General features: G+C 44.3%; 1 protein-coding gene across 1 annotated transcript in view; it reads left to right on the top strand.

Annotated features, from left to right (window-relative positions):
• Positions 1–12,569, top strand: part of LOC144797984 (extracellular calcium-sensing receptor-like) — a 69,361-nt gene extending 56,792 nt beyond the window's left edge. The window contains exon 6 of the mRNA XM_078668784.1: positions 11,670–12,569. Within this exon, the coding sequence (XP_078524910.1) occupies positions 11,670–12,569 (900 nt within the window). The remainder of the gene's footprint in view (positions 1–11,669) is intronic.
• Positions 12,570–13,368: the final 799 nt, after the last annotated feature.

Genomic DNA, 13,368 nt, shown 5'->3' with positions numbered 1-13,368 from the left:
TCTCCTGGAGATCAATTGTTGGTGTTTGGAAATGCTGTGCTTACTTCTCTGCCTTTCCTCACAGCCTCTGACTCAGCCTCAGGCAATTAGCTGCAGCATGGCACTCCCACTTCCTGGGTGTGATGTCATCAAGCTGCACTTGAGTTGCAGATTCCTTATTTTTGCGATTCTTTATTTGCGAATTTGCAAATAAGGAATCACTAATACGGGATTCGCAGTGAATTCTGAGAATTTTTGAAAATCGCAAATTGTTTGCAACTTTTTATTTACTTTGTGGTTTGTGATTCTCAAAATGCGATTCGCAAAAATGTGCATTTTGAGAATCGCAGCTCGCTTTTTTTTATACATATGCCCCTTTGCCACTGGATTAAAGCTAGCCTGGCTCATGAGGAGTGTTACCACATAAACGGTCCCAGGATCCTGTTTCCAATTCAGGGAAGATCTGGCTTGGCAGTTCAGGCTGGCCTGTTCCCATGAGGAACAGGGTCACGACTGGTTTGCATATAGCTGGGTCTGAACTGAGGTGGTGAAGTGAGATAAAGAATGATGATGGATTTAACCCAGATCTGTGACTGGGGGTGAGTGTCTGAAAAGTTTTAGTGCTCCATTCATCGTCTCCTTGTGTTTGCTTTGTCCGCCCTAAGTTGGCAGGGTATGTCCAGACATGGGTCCCTTGCTCACTTTGCCACTGGATTCAAGCTAGCCTGGCTGATGAGGTGTCTTACCCCGAAAGTGGTCCTAGGATGCTTATTTCCTGTTCAGTGAAGACCTGGCTTGGCAGTTCAGCCAGGACTGTTCCCATGAGGCACACGGTCTTGTCTGGTTTGCATATAGCTGGGTATGAACTGAGGTAAAGTGAGCTAAAGAATGATGATGGATTCAACCCAGATCTGGGACTGGGGGCGAGTGGCTGAAAAATATCAGCGCTCCGTCCATCATCTCCTTGTGTTTGCACTGCTCGTGCCGTCACATCACTTGGGAGTGTGGGAGACTGGAGGGTCAGAATTGGTTGTCCATTGCCTCTGCTGCCCCTCCCGGCATGACTGACCTGAGCTCGGCTGCTTGGTAGTAGAGCTGTCACCATGGGACGCAGAGGAGATACAGGATCACAGCAGCAGCAGGAAGTGATGGGCAGCTCTGGCTGTGTTCTGGTCCCTTCTCCACCCTCATAAGAGATGCCCACAGATCTTAAACTGGATTAAAAGAAATGCTTACTAATTTGGATGCTATGGTGATTGAACTGGGACCAGTAAGTGAAGATCAGTGAAAATAACTGACAACCTCACCCATTCTGAACAGGAATTCACAGAACTGCATCTGATGTGAAGGAACTGGTGGGCCAGGTCTGCTCTCTTACCGCAAAGTTGCAGGAGCTGGATGCCCAGAGGCAGGAATCCGCTTACTAAAGGAGGCAAAGGGTACTGATACTGTGCAGTTTGACAAGGCCTGGCTATCATCCTGGGGGGCAGAAGGTGGCTTCCAAACGGCTGTCTGCCCACTTCTTAATTGAGTGCGCCCACCGGGTCCAGGAGCGGCAGCCTCCAGCGGGCCCCTCCCTCGACTTGTAGTGGTGCTTTTAATGTACTATAGAGAAAAAGACACAATATGGCAACCCACTAGAGAGCACACACCACTCTATAATCAAAATACATAGGTGTTTATCCTTAATGATTACGCCATGATGAAGCAATGTCGCAGAGCCTCTTTTCTAGGGGTTAAACGAAAGCTCAAGCAGATTGACCTCCACTACTTGCTGCTCTTCCCAGCCAAACTGAAAGTTATGGTTGGCCACAAGAGCGATTTTTTCTCAGAGCCTGGGGATGCTTGGGACTGGGTTGCGCACCAGTGACATGAAACTTCCACTACGCCTTCAATCTCGTGGCGTACAACCCCGCCCGCACCATGGGAATCGTATGGCTCATGATTCCAGTGAAGTGGAGGTTCACGGGGCCCCTACCCCAGAGCAGGCCAGGTAGGAACAGGCTCAGGCCCTGACAGCAGCAGTTAACCTGTGGGCTGTCTATCGATTGCCATTGGTTAATGTCTCGTAGGACTGTGCATCTGATCTGAAATCCGCTCACTCCACTAATAGTGTAGACTGAGTGGTATTACGGGATGTTATGCCGCAGATGGTGGAGGAGATAGTGTGATAGCGAAGTGACCCCCATCTTGCATGCCCCCAGTCTGAGAGTCTGCTATATATGGACTCCTGATTCTTGCTACTATAGATTGCGAAGCAATGAGACTCCCAAAGGGACAAGCTCTGTATATTCCCTGAAGCCTGTCTCGAGGACATGGTGCTACGGACAAGCTGGCTGCCCCTCTTGGTTAACTCCTAGGTGACTTCAGTGTGTATGAGTGTACACTTAGGAGCAATGGCATCCACTCCATGGGAACATTTCTTAGTTCTTTGTGCAACTACATGTTCTGGGGTTGTGGATTCTGTTATTACAGTTTGTAGAGTCATGAGGTGCACTATACTTCTACTTTGAATTGAATACCAAATTTATGCTTACTTGCATGGAGTTTACCCTCATGCTTTATTTTTGGGATGACTAAGGTGGGCACTATCACATGGAATGTTCATGGCATTAGCACTAGCAGGCAGGGAGGATATTAGATTACAAAAATACTGGCAGGAACAATGGCTTCACACATGGTGCCCTGATCTGGGTTTGGCCAGGGGTCCCGTTCCACTTTATAGGGTCTGAGATTGATCCCGATGGTCACTATGTGCTTGTGGAAGGGCAATTATTGGATGGCAGGGCATCTCTGCTGGGAAGCATATATTGCCCCAATATGGCTCAACCAAACTTCCTTAAGTGATAATCATACACTACTAAATGGGTCCACATTCTGTGGATGCTTGGTGGGGACTTCAACTGTGTGCTCTATCCACAATTGGATCGCTTGCATCCAGCACTCCCAAACTCTGAAGCAGTGACATCTGCGGCTCACCTTTTCCAATGGCTGCAACACTGGTCTTTAATGGATTGTTGTAGATCATTGCACCCAGACTCCAGAGAGTTCTCTGATTGCTCGGCCCGCATAATTTTTATGTCAGATTAGATAGGATGCTCTGTGGCCCAGCCACTAGGCTTCTTGCATTGGGTGCTGAGAATTTAGGAGAGATCTTCTCTGACCATAGTCCCCTACAGCTACAGCTGGAACTGTGAGCGGTCACAACTTCTGGTCCCTACCTGACGATTGCAGCCTGCCATTCTGAGGACCTAGTGTTTTGGGATTTGACAGCCGAGTCTCTGTCCCTCTGCATGTCAGAAAATTGGGGTACATCCACCTCTAAATAAATAGACTGGGAAGGGATCAAGTTTGCAGTTCAATTTCATTGTATTCAGGCAGTTGTGGTGGTGAGGGCAACACTGCAGAAAGATTTGTCCTGAGTTGAGGTGTCAGTAAACACATTGGAGCCTGCAGCTTCAGTTGACTGCAAATTTTAAATCACTAATAGAAACTCTAGGACACCATGCCCAACTAATTGAACAGTGGCACTGTCTAGATATCTTCATGTATCAAGTAAATATGCACTGAGATGGGAATAAATCAGGTTAGTAATTATCCGGGATTCTGCACAACACCAATCCAGCTATACCAATTACACTGATCAGAACTCCTGTTGGGCAGTTGGCCCCAAATAAAGTGGGCATACATAATGTATTTACTACATATTTCCAATCCTTATATCACCCCCTCACTAGTGGATCTATGCGATGCCATAAGCCAATTCCTTGCCACAGTGACACCCCATAAAGCGACTTGGAGAAGTGTGGCTCACTGGTTAGAGCAGGCAGACCCTGGAGCAGAGGTCAGACCCGAGACCAGGGTTCAATTCCCGACGCGGCAGGGTCTTGAGCTCAAATGTCCACGGACTCGATAATTCTCGCCCCGGTGCCTGCCCTAATCATGGGTTCTCACTCTGCAACTCTGGGCATTAAGCTTGCTTAATCTCCACAACGGCCCCCCCGCGGCGGGATGCCTGGCTTTCACCTTGGGGATGCCCTGTAGGGGCTATCTCACAGGGAAAAAGCCAGGACGGGTTCCCAAGGCAAGCGCCGAGATGCCTCCGGGTGATTCGAGCGCTATATAAGAACATACAAAAAAAAAAAAAAAGAAATTTAGATAGAAAAGAATTCAATGCTCCTCTTACATTATAGGAAGTATAGTGAGCAATCAAGGGGCACCGACTAGTAAAACCCCAGGGCTCAATGGCTTCCCTATCAAACTCTATAAGGCATACAAGTCTCATCTTGTCCCCAACTTACAGTCATTATATTAGGAAGCACAGTCGGAGGGACAACTCGCACCAACAATGCCAGAGTCTCTCTTGACATCTCTCCCAAAGCCAGACAAGTACCCCATGGAAGTTGCCTCTTACCAGCCACTGTCTATGCTGGGGTCTGACTTTAAAGTGCTGAGTAAGACCGGAGCAGAACAATTATATGTACACATGCTGCAACTGGTACAGCCTGGTACAGCCTGACCAAAAAAGCTTTGTGCCTGAGAGGTCCACCACTCTTGATATCTACAGCGTACATCAGGTGTTTCTTGGGTCTGTGGCCTTATGTTGTGTGTATGAAACTGGATCTGGTGAAAGCTTTTGACACGCTGGGCTGGGAGTACCTATTCTTGAGCTTGACCGCGTTTGGCATCATAGGTAGACTACCGGGTCTCATTCCTCTCCTGTACACCGAAGCTACGACTCCAGTTAAAATTAGTCAGAGCACTTCCCCTCTCTTTTCAGTGAGCAGGGGGACAAGACAGGGCTACCTGTTGTCCACTATGATTTTCACCTTAGAAATGGAGCACCTGGATGACAGACTTATGCAACAGGGTCAAGCATGGGGCATTCCACTGCATGGCGATATAGATGTTGTCTTGTTGTATGCAGATGATGTGTTAATATATATTTACGGAACATCAGGGAAGGCATAGATGGTATACAGACTGTATTGTGGGACTGGTATGCTGCTTCAGGCCTAGCAGTGAATTTGGCTATATCCTGTTTGCCTTGTTACTCCCCCAGATGGCGGTCTGGAGTACACTGCCACTCACAGTGCAGGGCTGTGTATCATTAGAGAAAAAGTTGATGCTGCCTAGGTTACTGTACTTTTTTCATAACCTTCTTGTTCACATTCTCAAATCCATTTTTAGCACACTACACTCAGCACTGGGAAGCTTCATTTTGAACAAAGGGAGGTGGCATGTTGTGCTCTGTAAACAACAGATGCCTGTGGAACAGGAGGGGGGTTTGGTGGCCCACATTTTGAGCATTGCTATTTTGCGGTGCACTTATACTGGCCTACGTGTTGGGAAACTAGGCCGCCTTGACATTCCCCAGGGGTAGGAAACAGTCCAACTTACCTTCCTGCCTAGTGCCAAACTTTGGCTATATGCAAATGGTCTGCTCCAATAGCAAAAAAAACAGAGGAGGAGGATTGGTCAAATTCAGGTGTGTTCATTGACCAACTTCTGGGTGAACCACCTGAGTTTGAGGATGAACTCTACTTCCTGGACTGAGTATGGCAGTGGACCCATTGAACTTTTCAATTATTTTGTGTTGAACTTCTATCTTTGCAACAAATACAAATAAGCTAAACTCCAGGAACAGGAACTCCAGGAACAGGCAGAGAACGAACAAAGCAGATGGTTCTTATGCGAAAGGCATAAACATAGTCTTACAAAAATAAAGCCATGTGGTAACGTGTGCAGAAGCTGCATCAAGGCTTCCGGGCTCATGCTAACTTTGCGATGTCGACAATGTCCCTATCGGCCACGTGACATGGTAGAAGACAGTGAGAGAGGGTGTTGAACTCTAATTTGGAAGTGTGCTTGAGATGATTTGCAATATTTGGGCCCTGAATGACGAGTAATCATTTTTTTCCTGCAGATGATTTTCCCTTTCACACTTGCGGGGTCCTCTCCTTTTATCTGGTTCTTCAGAGACCAGAACAGTCACTTTAGTTAACAAATGAAAACCTATGCAAAATACTGCAATTCTGGTTCTCTACTTCTTCTTCAACAGCAGTGCATTGCAGGTCTATCTTGCTCGGTCATGAGTGGGACAGAGTTACTCGGAATCAGGAGGTTGGAAGAACTCAGGGCGGTACTACCTCATCAATAGCTAGTATTGGCAGAGATCTAGCATTCAGCAAACAGCATTTAAATATACCAAAGCGGCCAACTCCAATAGAATTACATATTGGATTCACCATGACAGCAAGGGGAGGTGAAGAGGCCAGCTCACTAATTTGCAAACGTTCATTATGGGTGTGGCTAATCTAGCATGATGCGATGGATTCCCACCGGCAGCATGGCTGGCACTAAGCATGGTCAGAGCATGAATATACACAGACAGTCTTGTCTTTGGCGCACTCATTGCGGGAAGTCGCACCAGCCTGCGGATTTTATAGTCTCCAAAGACTAAAACATGATTATCAAAAGATTGTGAATCTACTCTAACTGACGGGAACCGCCAATGTGCAAAATTAGGCGGCAAGTTTGAGAAAAAAAACAGGAAATGCAGGTATAATACAATCACTCACGAACGGTTTCCTAAAAAGTTGAAAACACAATTTCACATTCATTAAATGCCCCCCCCAAACTACCATTTATAATGAACAGTAGCGCTTCACTTTCGTACCAACTAGATTAGCAGTAACATCCCCATGAAGTAGTGAGGTCTCCTGTATGTGAGAATTTGTGTCCGTGGAGGTGTCATCCAAATCCAAGAGAAATTCTTCTGTAACAGCCATTCTCCTTTATAAGTCCCTGAGAGTGAAACCTATAGAGACTGATTTGAGAGAAATTTCTCATGTTCTTCAGGATCAGTGAATTTGCGGGTTGGCTTGTCTATTGTGAGGATTTAAGGAAGCTATACCAAATGTATTATTAGGACCATAGGGCTAACACATTTTCCTCAGAATATTGGTATTGTATGCGTAACCTGCCACCAGAGAGATAGAATTACCTTTGTAATCAAATTGAACAGAGCACTTTGAGGCCTCCGGTAAAGCTTGGACATGTTGGAGTCATAATAGGCAGACTGTGACAGGTACAGGGGGTCAGCCTGCAAGCCAATTTCTCAAACATACTATATGTAACCTTTGAAACACTTGTGGTGGGTGGAATTTCAACCCCATGATTGTGGGTAAAACCTATGATAGAAAGGTGATCAGATTCAATGCCCCATGCAATTCTGGGAGTCCTAGGATCCTGATGTTTTTCCTCCTCTTCCTGTTGACAAGTCTAAGACCTTCCTCCGAAGACTCCAAAGTTCATCACCCCAATCTGGCATAATAGCATTCCTGTTTTCCAAGGCCATGAGGCATTGTTCTGTATGCATATTTAAGATCTGAATCAAGTTCTGTATTGATAATTTTATTTCTTGATTGGTGGAGGAGGTCGATGCTTCCCCTACATCCATGGTGACCTCCAGGGCTTTCAAGTCTGCCACCAGGAAGTCAAATGTAACTGCTGACTTTTTTTATGAAGTAGGCACAGGCAATGGCCCATTATGGCCAGTGGCAACTATTTTCTGAAAAATCGAGTTGTTTATGTAATTAGTTTTTGGCATCCGGCATCCCTGAAGGAGATAGTGATGTAGGAGGGTTGCACCTTAAAAAGGGATACTGCAGGGTTAAGCATGTGTTAAGATCCATGTGTAGAAAAGAGTGGTAGTTGGCAGAGCAAGTTATGGCAACACTCTGCTTCCTCTCCCAATTGTAGATGGAGCCCCTGCAGTCAAAAAAAATCATCCCTGGAACAAAGGAGAGGGATCAATGAAGGGTCTCAACACAGGGTATACAGAGAATGCAAAAACCAGACAGTAAAAATTGGGAGAGTAATGAACAGCATCCCTCGTAGAAAAAGAGAGTCGCCTGGCCCACCTTCATAATCAAGGGTTTTTATAAATAATGTTTGCATACGATATTATAGAATCCACAGACTTATTGTGGTGTGAGCAAATGTAGCATTTCATCAGCAAATCAGAGCACATATACAGCAAATAAACATCACATTAGCTTAACACCTGAGCACTAACGCACTACATGAATAAATATTTAGGACCCTCTACGCTAATGCCATCCAGAGATGCTAGAACATGACTAGATACATAAACTATAATGTGTTATATGAATGGATAGGCACAGCGAACCAGAGGAAAGACCGTGGAAAATGTTTTGGGCAGTGGCTGAACTTGGAAGAGTTCATTGAGAGCAGAATAACAATAACAGTGGAAATAAACCAGCACTTTTCAGCTTGACAGTGAGGAGAGTCTCTGGGCTGTAGGGAGGCAGCATGAATGAGAAGGGCGACTCCACTCTTGTAAAAGATGGTGTTTGTATTTAAACTAAGGCCTAGTAAATATACATCAGAAAAACACACTATAGGCATCATATATCTTTTTTTTCAAAAGCAACATCACTGAGTATGTATATATATCTGAAATGTTGTGAAAAAATGCATTCTGCACACTGTTTATGATGCATAGGAATCCTCCACTCAACTTAATGTGGACTGCTTCCATACACATTATTTTAATCATTGTCTTTAGTGGTCATAGAATAAAATTTTCATTGTGATACACTACTGACCTTTTTTAATACCCTCATCACTCACTAATTTAGAATTCACTCAACACGCCCTTTACTCACTATCCCGCTCCGCAGTAATTCTGGCGTTGCAGCACACCAAAGAGACATTCGGTCTCTTAGGTGAAGCCCGATGATGAAGCATGTCATCACTAGGTGGTGAGTGAGGGCTTTCTTTAAACGTCCCAGTGAGGTCGTCTCATAAGCTTGAGTTTGTTGCTCCCCACTGTGGCAAAACCTATTTCCCTAGACACTCTTTTTTTGTTTACCACTGTTTATGATGCACAACATTAAGAACACATACAATTCTTCTACACCCCAGTGCTTAATTTATAAAAGAATGAGTGTGGTGGCCCAAAGTTTTGCTCAGAACTTGTATCCCGGAGAAACGTTTATCACTTTTGAGGAGCACATTGGGAATTCATGCTTGGCCCTGGTCAATTCTTTCAACATGCTAGCCTGCCGAATGTCGCGACGAACTCCTGGGCTTCATACCCTGTGATCCCCGGCCCCACATAAACACTCAGGGTCCTGTTAACCTGTGGCACAGGATATCACTTAATATCCCTACTGTATAGAGGAATGTAGGCCGAGACCATTGGGACCTTCTCCATGCACGTTGATATGGGATGTGGACCTCAACATAGCACTATTCAACAGGAAATGGACATGAGTTAATGAACTAACACACCCTGTCTCCAGCAATGCTTGTTTCTAGTTAGTACATAGACATGTCCCAATAGCTGTCACAGATGTGGTACAGTTGGTGCCAACCTTTTACACTTAGCCTGGCACAGCCCTTTGCTACAGGTCTTTTGGTGCCAGGTCATGGCTGACATTCTCACGACCACGCAATTACACATGATACACTCAATGCAGTGTTGTTTGTAAGGCAATGTTAAGTGACCAAAGGGGAGGAAACTGCCCTACAAATCTTTCCACTTGGCATTGGTATTGGCTAGACATCGGGTCGCCATTACATGATGGGTCAAAGGGAGCCTGAGAAAGCACCTTCGCACAGGGACATAATGGAATGGTCACTGGCAGAAGAACTTTGTATGAGGTTGCATAGATGCAATGACAAACTAGCAGAGGATCTAACAGACTGCAGAGCTCTATGCCATGCCCTCCTGAAACCAACATTGGATGAGTCCTCTTCAGACTGTGATAAGATTGATGATAGTTGAAGGAAAGTTTGGGTGTGTGGGTCTGTATCAGGACATGCTGAGGGGGAGGGAGGTATTCGCCCTATGGAGTGAAACACGATATCATGCTGTGGAGCCTCTTGTTTCTGGTGCCCATAATTATAATCCTGTATGCAACACTGTATATGCTTTTTATGTGTATAGTACCCACTGTACATACCACTGCTACTGCCTAGTTTTTTTTATATTTTGTTATAAAATGGAAAAAAAATAATGTTTTTTTAAAACAAAAGTTTTGCTGAGAAACCCATGGCTTGTACTATCAAAGGTTGGGGAGCCAAATACTAAGGTTGTGTAGTCTTGATTAAACCTCATTTCTTTTTAATCCATCACCTGACATTCCCTGTCAGATTGACTTACCCTTTTGGGTTCTTTTCCATCCCTTCTTTCTCTCTTTGTCACTGTTTATCCATCTTTCTCCTTTTTCCCCCTGTTGTGCTTTACTCTATTTTGCTCTGTGTCAAAATCTGATGAGAGAAAATACCTGCTGTGCCCCATAAATTAGTTCTGGTAGGCTCCATGTTCATCCAGCTGCTCGATATAGGTACTGGTGGCCTGCTCCCGCAAGATTGTCAGTTGTGCAGTTGGCGCTGGCCCCCGCATCGACTGACAGAGGCTAGACAGCGTGGAAACCCTGATTGAGTCAGTTCCATCCTAATTCAAAGCTAAACAGCAGCGGGAAGACCCGCCGCCAAGAGCCCGGAATTCACCTCCGGCTGACGTTCACGCCCAAAAATCTCCACTTCCTGCAATTGCGGTCAACTTCGGTGTTTTGAAATATATTTACATCTTCTAAAAAGAAAATCAAGCACCTAAGAGGCACATGGTCCTGATGAGATTTCCCCACACCAAGGGGTTATCGAAACGCGTAGACCCCCCTATCAAGCATTAGGAATATCGGATTGAATTTAAATCATACAAACCTCTTTATTTGTATTTTCCAGTGCTACGTTTTCTCTAACCATGAAATTGTAAATAATGTTGTACAGTTGTAGAAAATAGATCGTTGTATATATTGATGTGCAGTTGTGTATGAGTGTTTTGAGTGAAAGCCGTTATGTTGGATGATTATGTCTTTTTATATGTGATGTGGAGTTAAAAAAGTATTGTTTTGCACTAAAAATAGAAAAAATTTGTTACCATTTAATTGGTGGTTCTAATGAAAAATTAATAAAAATCATTGGATTTATTCCGGAAAAAGAAATTCCTGAGAGTTACTGTTTTTTTCAGTAATTCGAGCGATCATTTAGGATCCAAGTAGAAATAGGTTGGCAATAGTGGTGCTCGTGTTAGGTTTGTAGTTATACCCGCAAGATTGTCAGCAGTGACCACCTCAGTGCATCAGGATGGATCGCCAGTAGTAATGTAAAAAGGGCTTTATCAATTGTAAAGGCCTCCACTTGAGTAACACATAGCAGCCACAGCTGCAAGGTCCCTGGCACCAAGGACATATTATGAGTGATAAGTCCTCAATGTCACATATTTTGTCACTCAAATATTATCCTTACAAATATTTTGGAAATTCAACTACTTTTCTTCAAACATAATCTCGAATACACGTGTTTCAATTTCCAATTTATTGGACTGAGCTCCACACAGGAGAGCTACATACAGGTGCCTGAAGAGCTACCCATTGCTCACAAGCTACTCATTGAGGAAGCCTGCTGTACACAAATGACATTTCTGTAAAAGACCCTGGCTGTTTTCCATGCCTTGCCACCTCACTCAGATCACTGTTGACAGAACTTTAACTGTAACACGATGGAAGGGTGAGTGCAGAATATTTCCACTCAAACCCCAAACCATGTCTCATTGGCATCTTTCTCTTGTTCTAGATTCACCTGACTGCATGAAGTGCCCAGATGACCAGTGGTCTAACGAGAAAAGGGATCGCTGTGTCCTGAAATATGTGGAGTTCCTCTCTATCCAAGAGCCCCTGGGTTTCATCTTGATTTCTGTGGCCACAGCCAGTACCATGGTTGTCATCACAATCTTTGCAGTCTTTTTCAAGCACCGAGAAACCCCAATAGTCAAGGCAAACAATCTGGGTCTGAGCTACCTTCTTCTAATTAGCTTGTCACTCTGCCTTCTAAGCACGTTGCTCTTCCTAGGACGTCCTACTGACATTACCTGCATGCTTCGCCAGGTCACGTTCAGCATCCTCTTTGTCATGTGCATTTCTTGCTTGCTGGCCAAAACTGTCCTGGTGCTGATGGCATTCCAAGCCACCCACCCAAACACGCCCTTGAGAAGTGGCCTTGGCCCTAAGATACCAACCATGATAGTCTTTGTTTGCACACTTATTCAAGCTCTGATCTGCACAGTCTGGTTGGCCTTCTTCCATCCCTATGCTGAAAAGAATATGAAGTCCCAGACCTGGAAGGTCATACTTGAATGTAACGAAGGCTCTCCCACAGCCTTCTGGTGTGTCCTTGGGTACATGGCACTTCTGGCCATCACCAGTTTTCTTATTGCATTTAAAGCAAGAAAGTTGCCTGACAGCTTCAATGAGGCTCAGCTCATCACGTTCAGCATGGTGACCTTCTTAACCGTCTGGACACTGTTCCTCCCATCCTATCAGAACACCAAAGGGAAGTACATGGTTGCTGTGGGGGTCTTCACCATCATCTCATCCTCAATGGGGATTGTAGTTTGCATATTTCTTCCCAAGTGTTACATCATTGTCATCCGGCCTGACCTGAACAGCAGAAATTATTTGAGGGGGAAGCTTCAGTCACTGACATCAGTCAATTGAACCCACCAATAAAATCCACAATATTTATTGAGAGATTGTAGGTCCTATTCTGATGATTGCTTTATCACAACTAGTGAAATTATAGTGAATTCAGAATTAAATAGAGAATACAATGCAGAAATCCCATTGTTACTTCTTTTCCACATTTAAAGGTGCAAAATAGCACCATCTTTTATGCATTAAAACGTATTCTATTTTGCACAGAACACAGTTTGGGGCCCGTGGGACTCTTATGCACTGCACAGACTTTCGTGGGCCTTGGGCTGCGGGAGGCCTCATTTAATGAGTGAGAGGCTGCACGTTAGGATTTACAGGTCCTGTGCTATGCCCCAGCTTTTATCTCAAATCAAATTAAAAGTGGAAATACCACCTCCTGCATATTTAGCCTCATTTCCCACACCTAACCACATTTTCAGGTACTAAGTATGCTGGGTGCTTGCCTTTTGTAGACCTTGAATTTTGACTTTTTATGTAACACCCATGGACCTGAAATACCTAGACCAAAATAATCAGCTATATTTAAACGCTGAATGAATAATTAAATGAAAGATAAATCAATCTCCTCTTAAATCGCTTTTTAAAAATTAATAATGCTATTTTAAAGTGTGTTTTGAGTTTAATGTACTACATAAGATTTTGGATCACATCTTGTTCTGCAAATTTTCCAGGTTGATTCTGAGATGGACTTTGATGTACTTTAAGCAATTTTTGCTTAGGCAAAATCCTGATACATTTAATTCCGTAATAACAGGAGTATATATTTACAATCAAAAGGAACGAAGATTTGTGAAAAACCTGT

This window comes from Lissotriton helveticus, chromosome 12, assembly GCF_964261635.1.
Source record: "Lissotriton helveticus chromosome 12, aLisHel1.1, whole genome shotgun sequence".
NCBI classification, from domain to species: Eukaryota; Metazoa; Chordata; class Amphibia; order Caudata; family Salamandridae; genus Lissotriton; species Lissotriton helveticus.
Note: the sequence above shows the minus strand (reverse complement) of the source record. Positions and strands in the feature narration are given on the sequence as shown.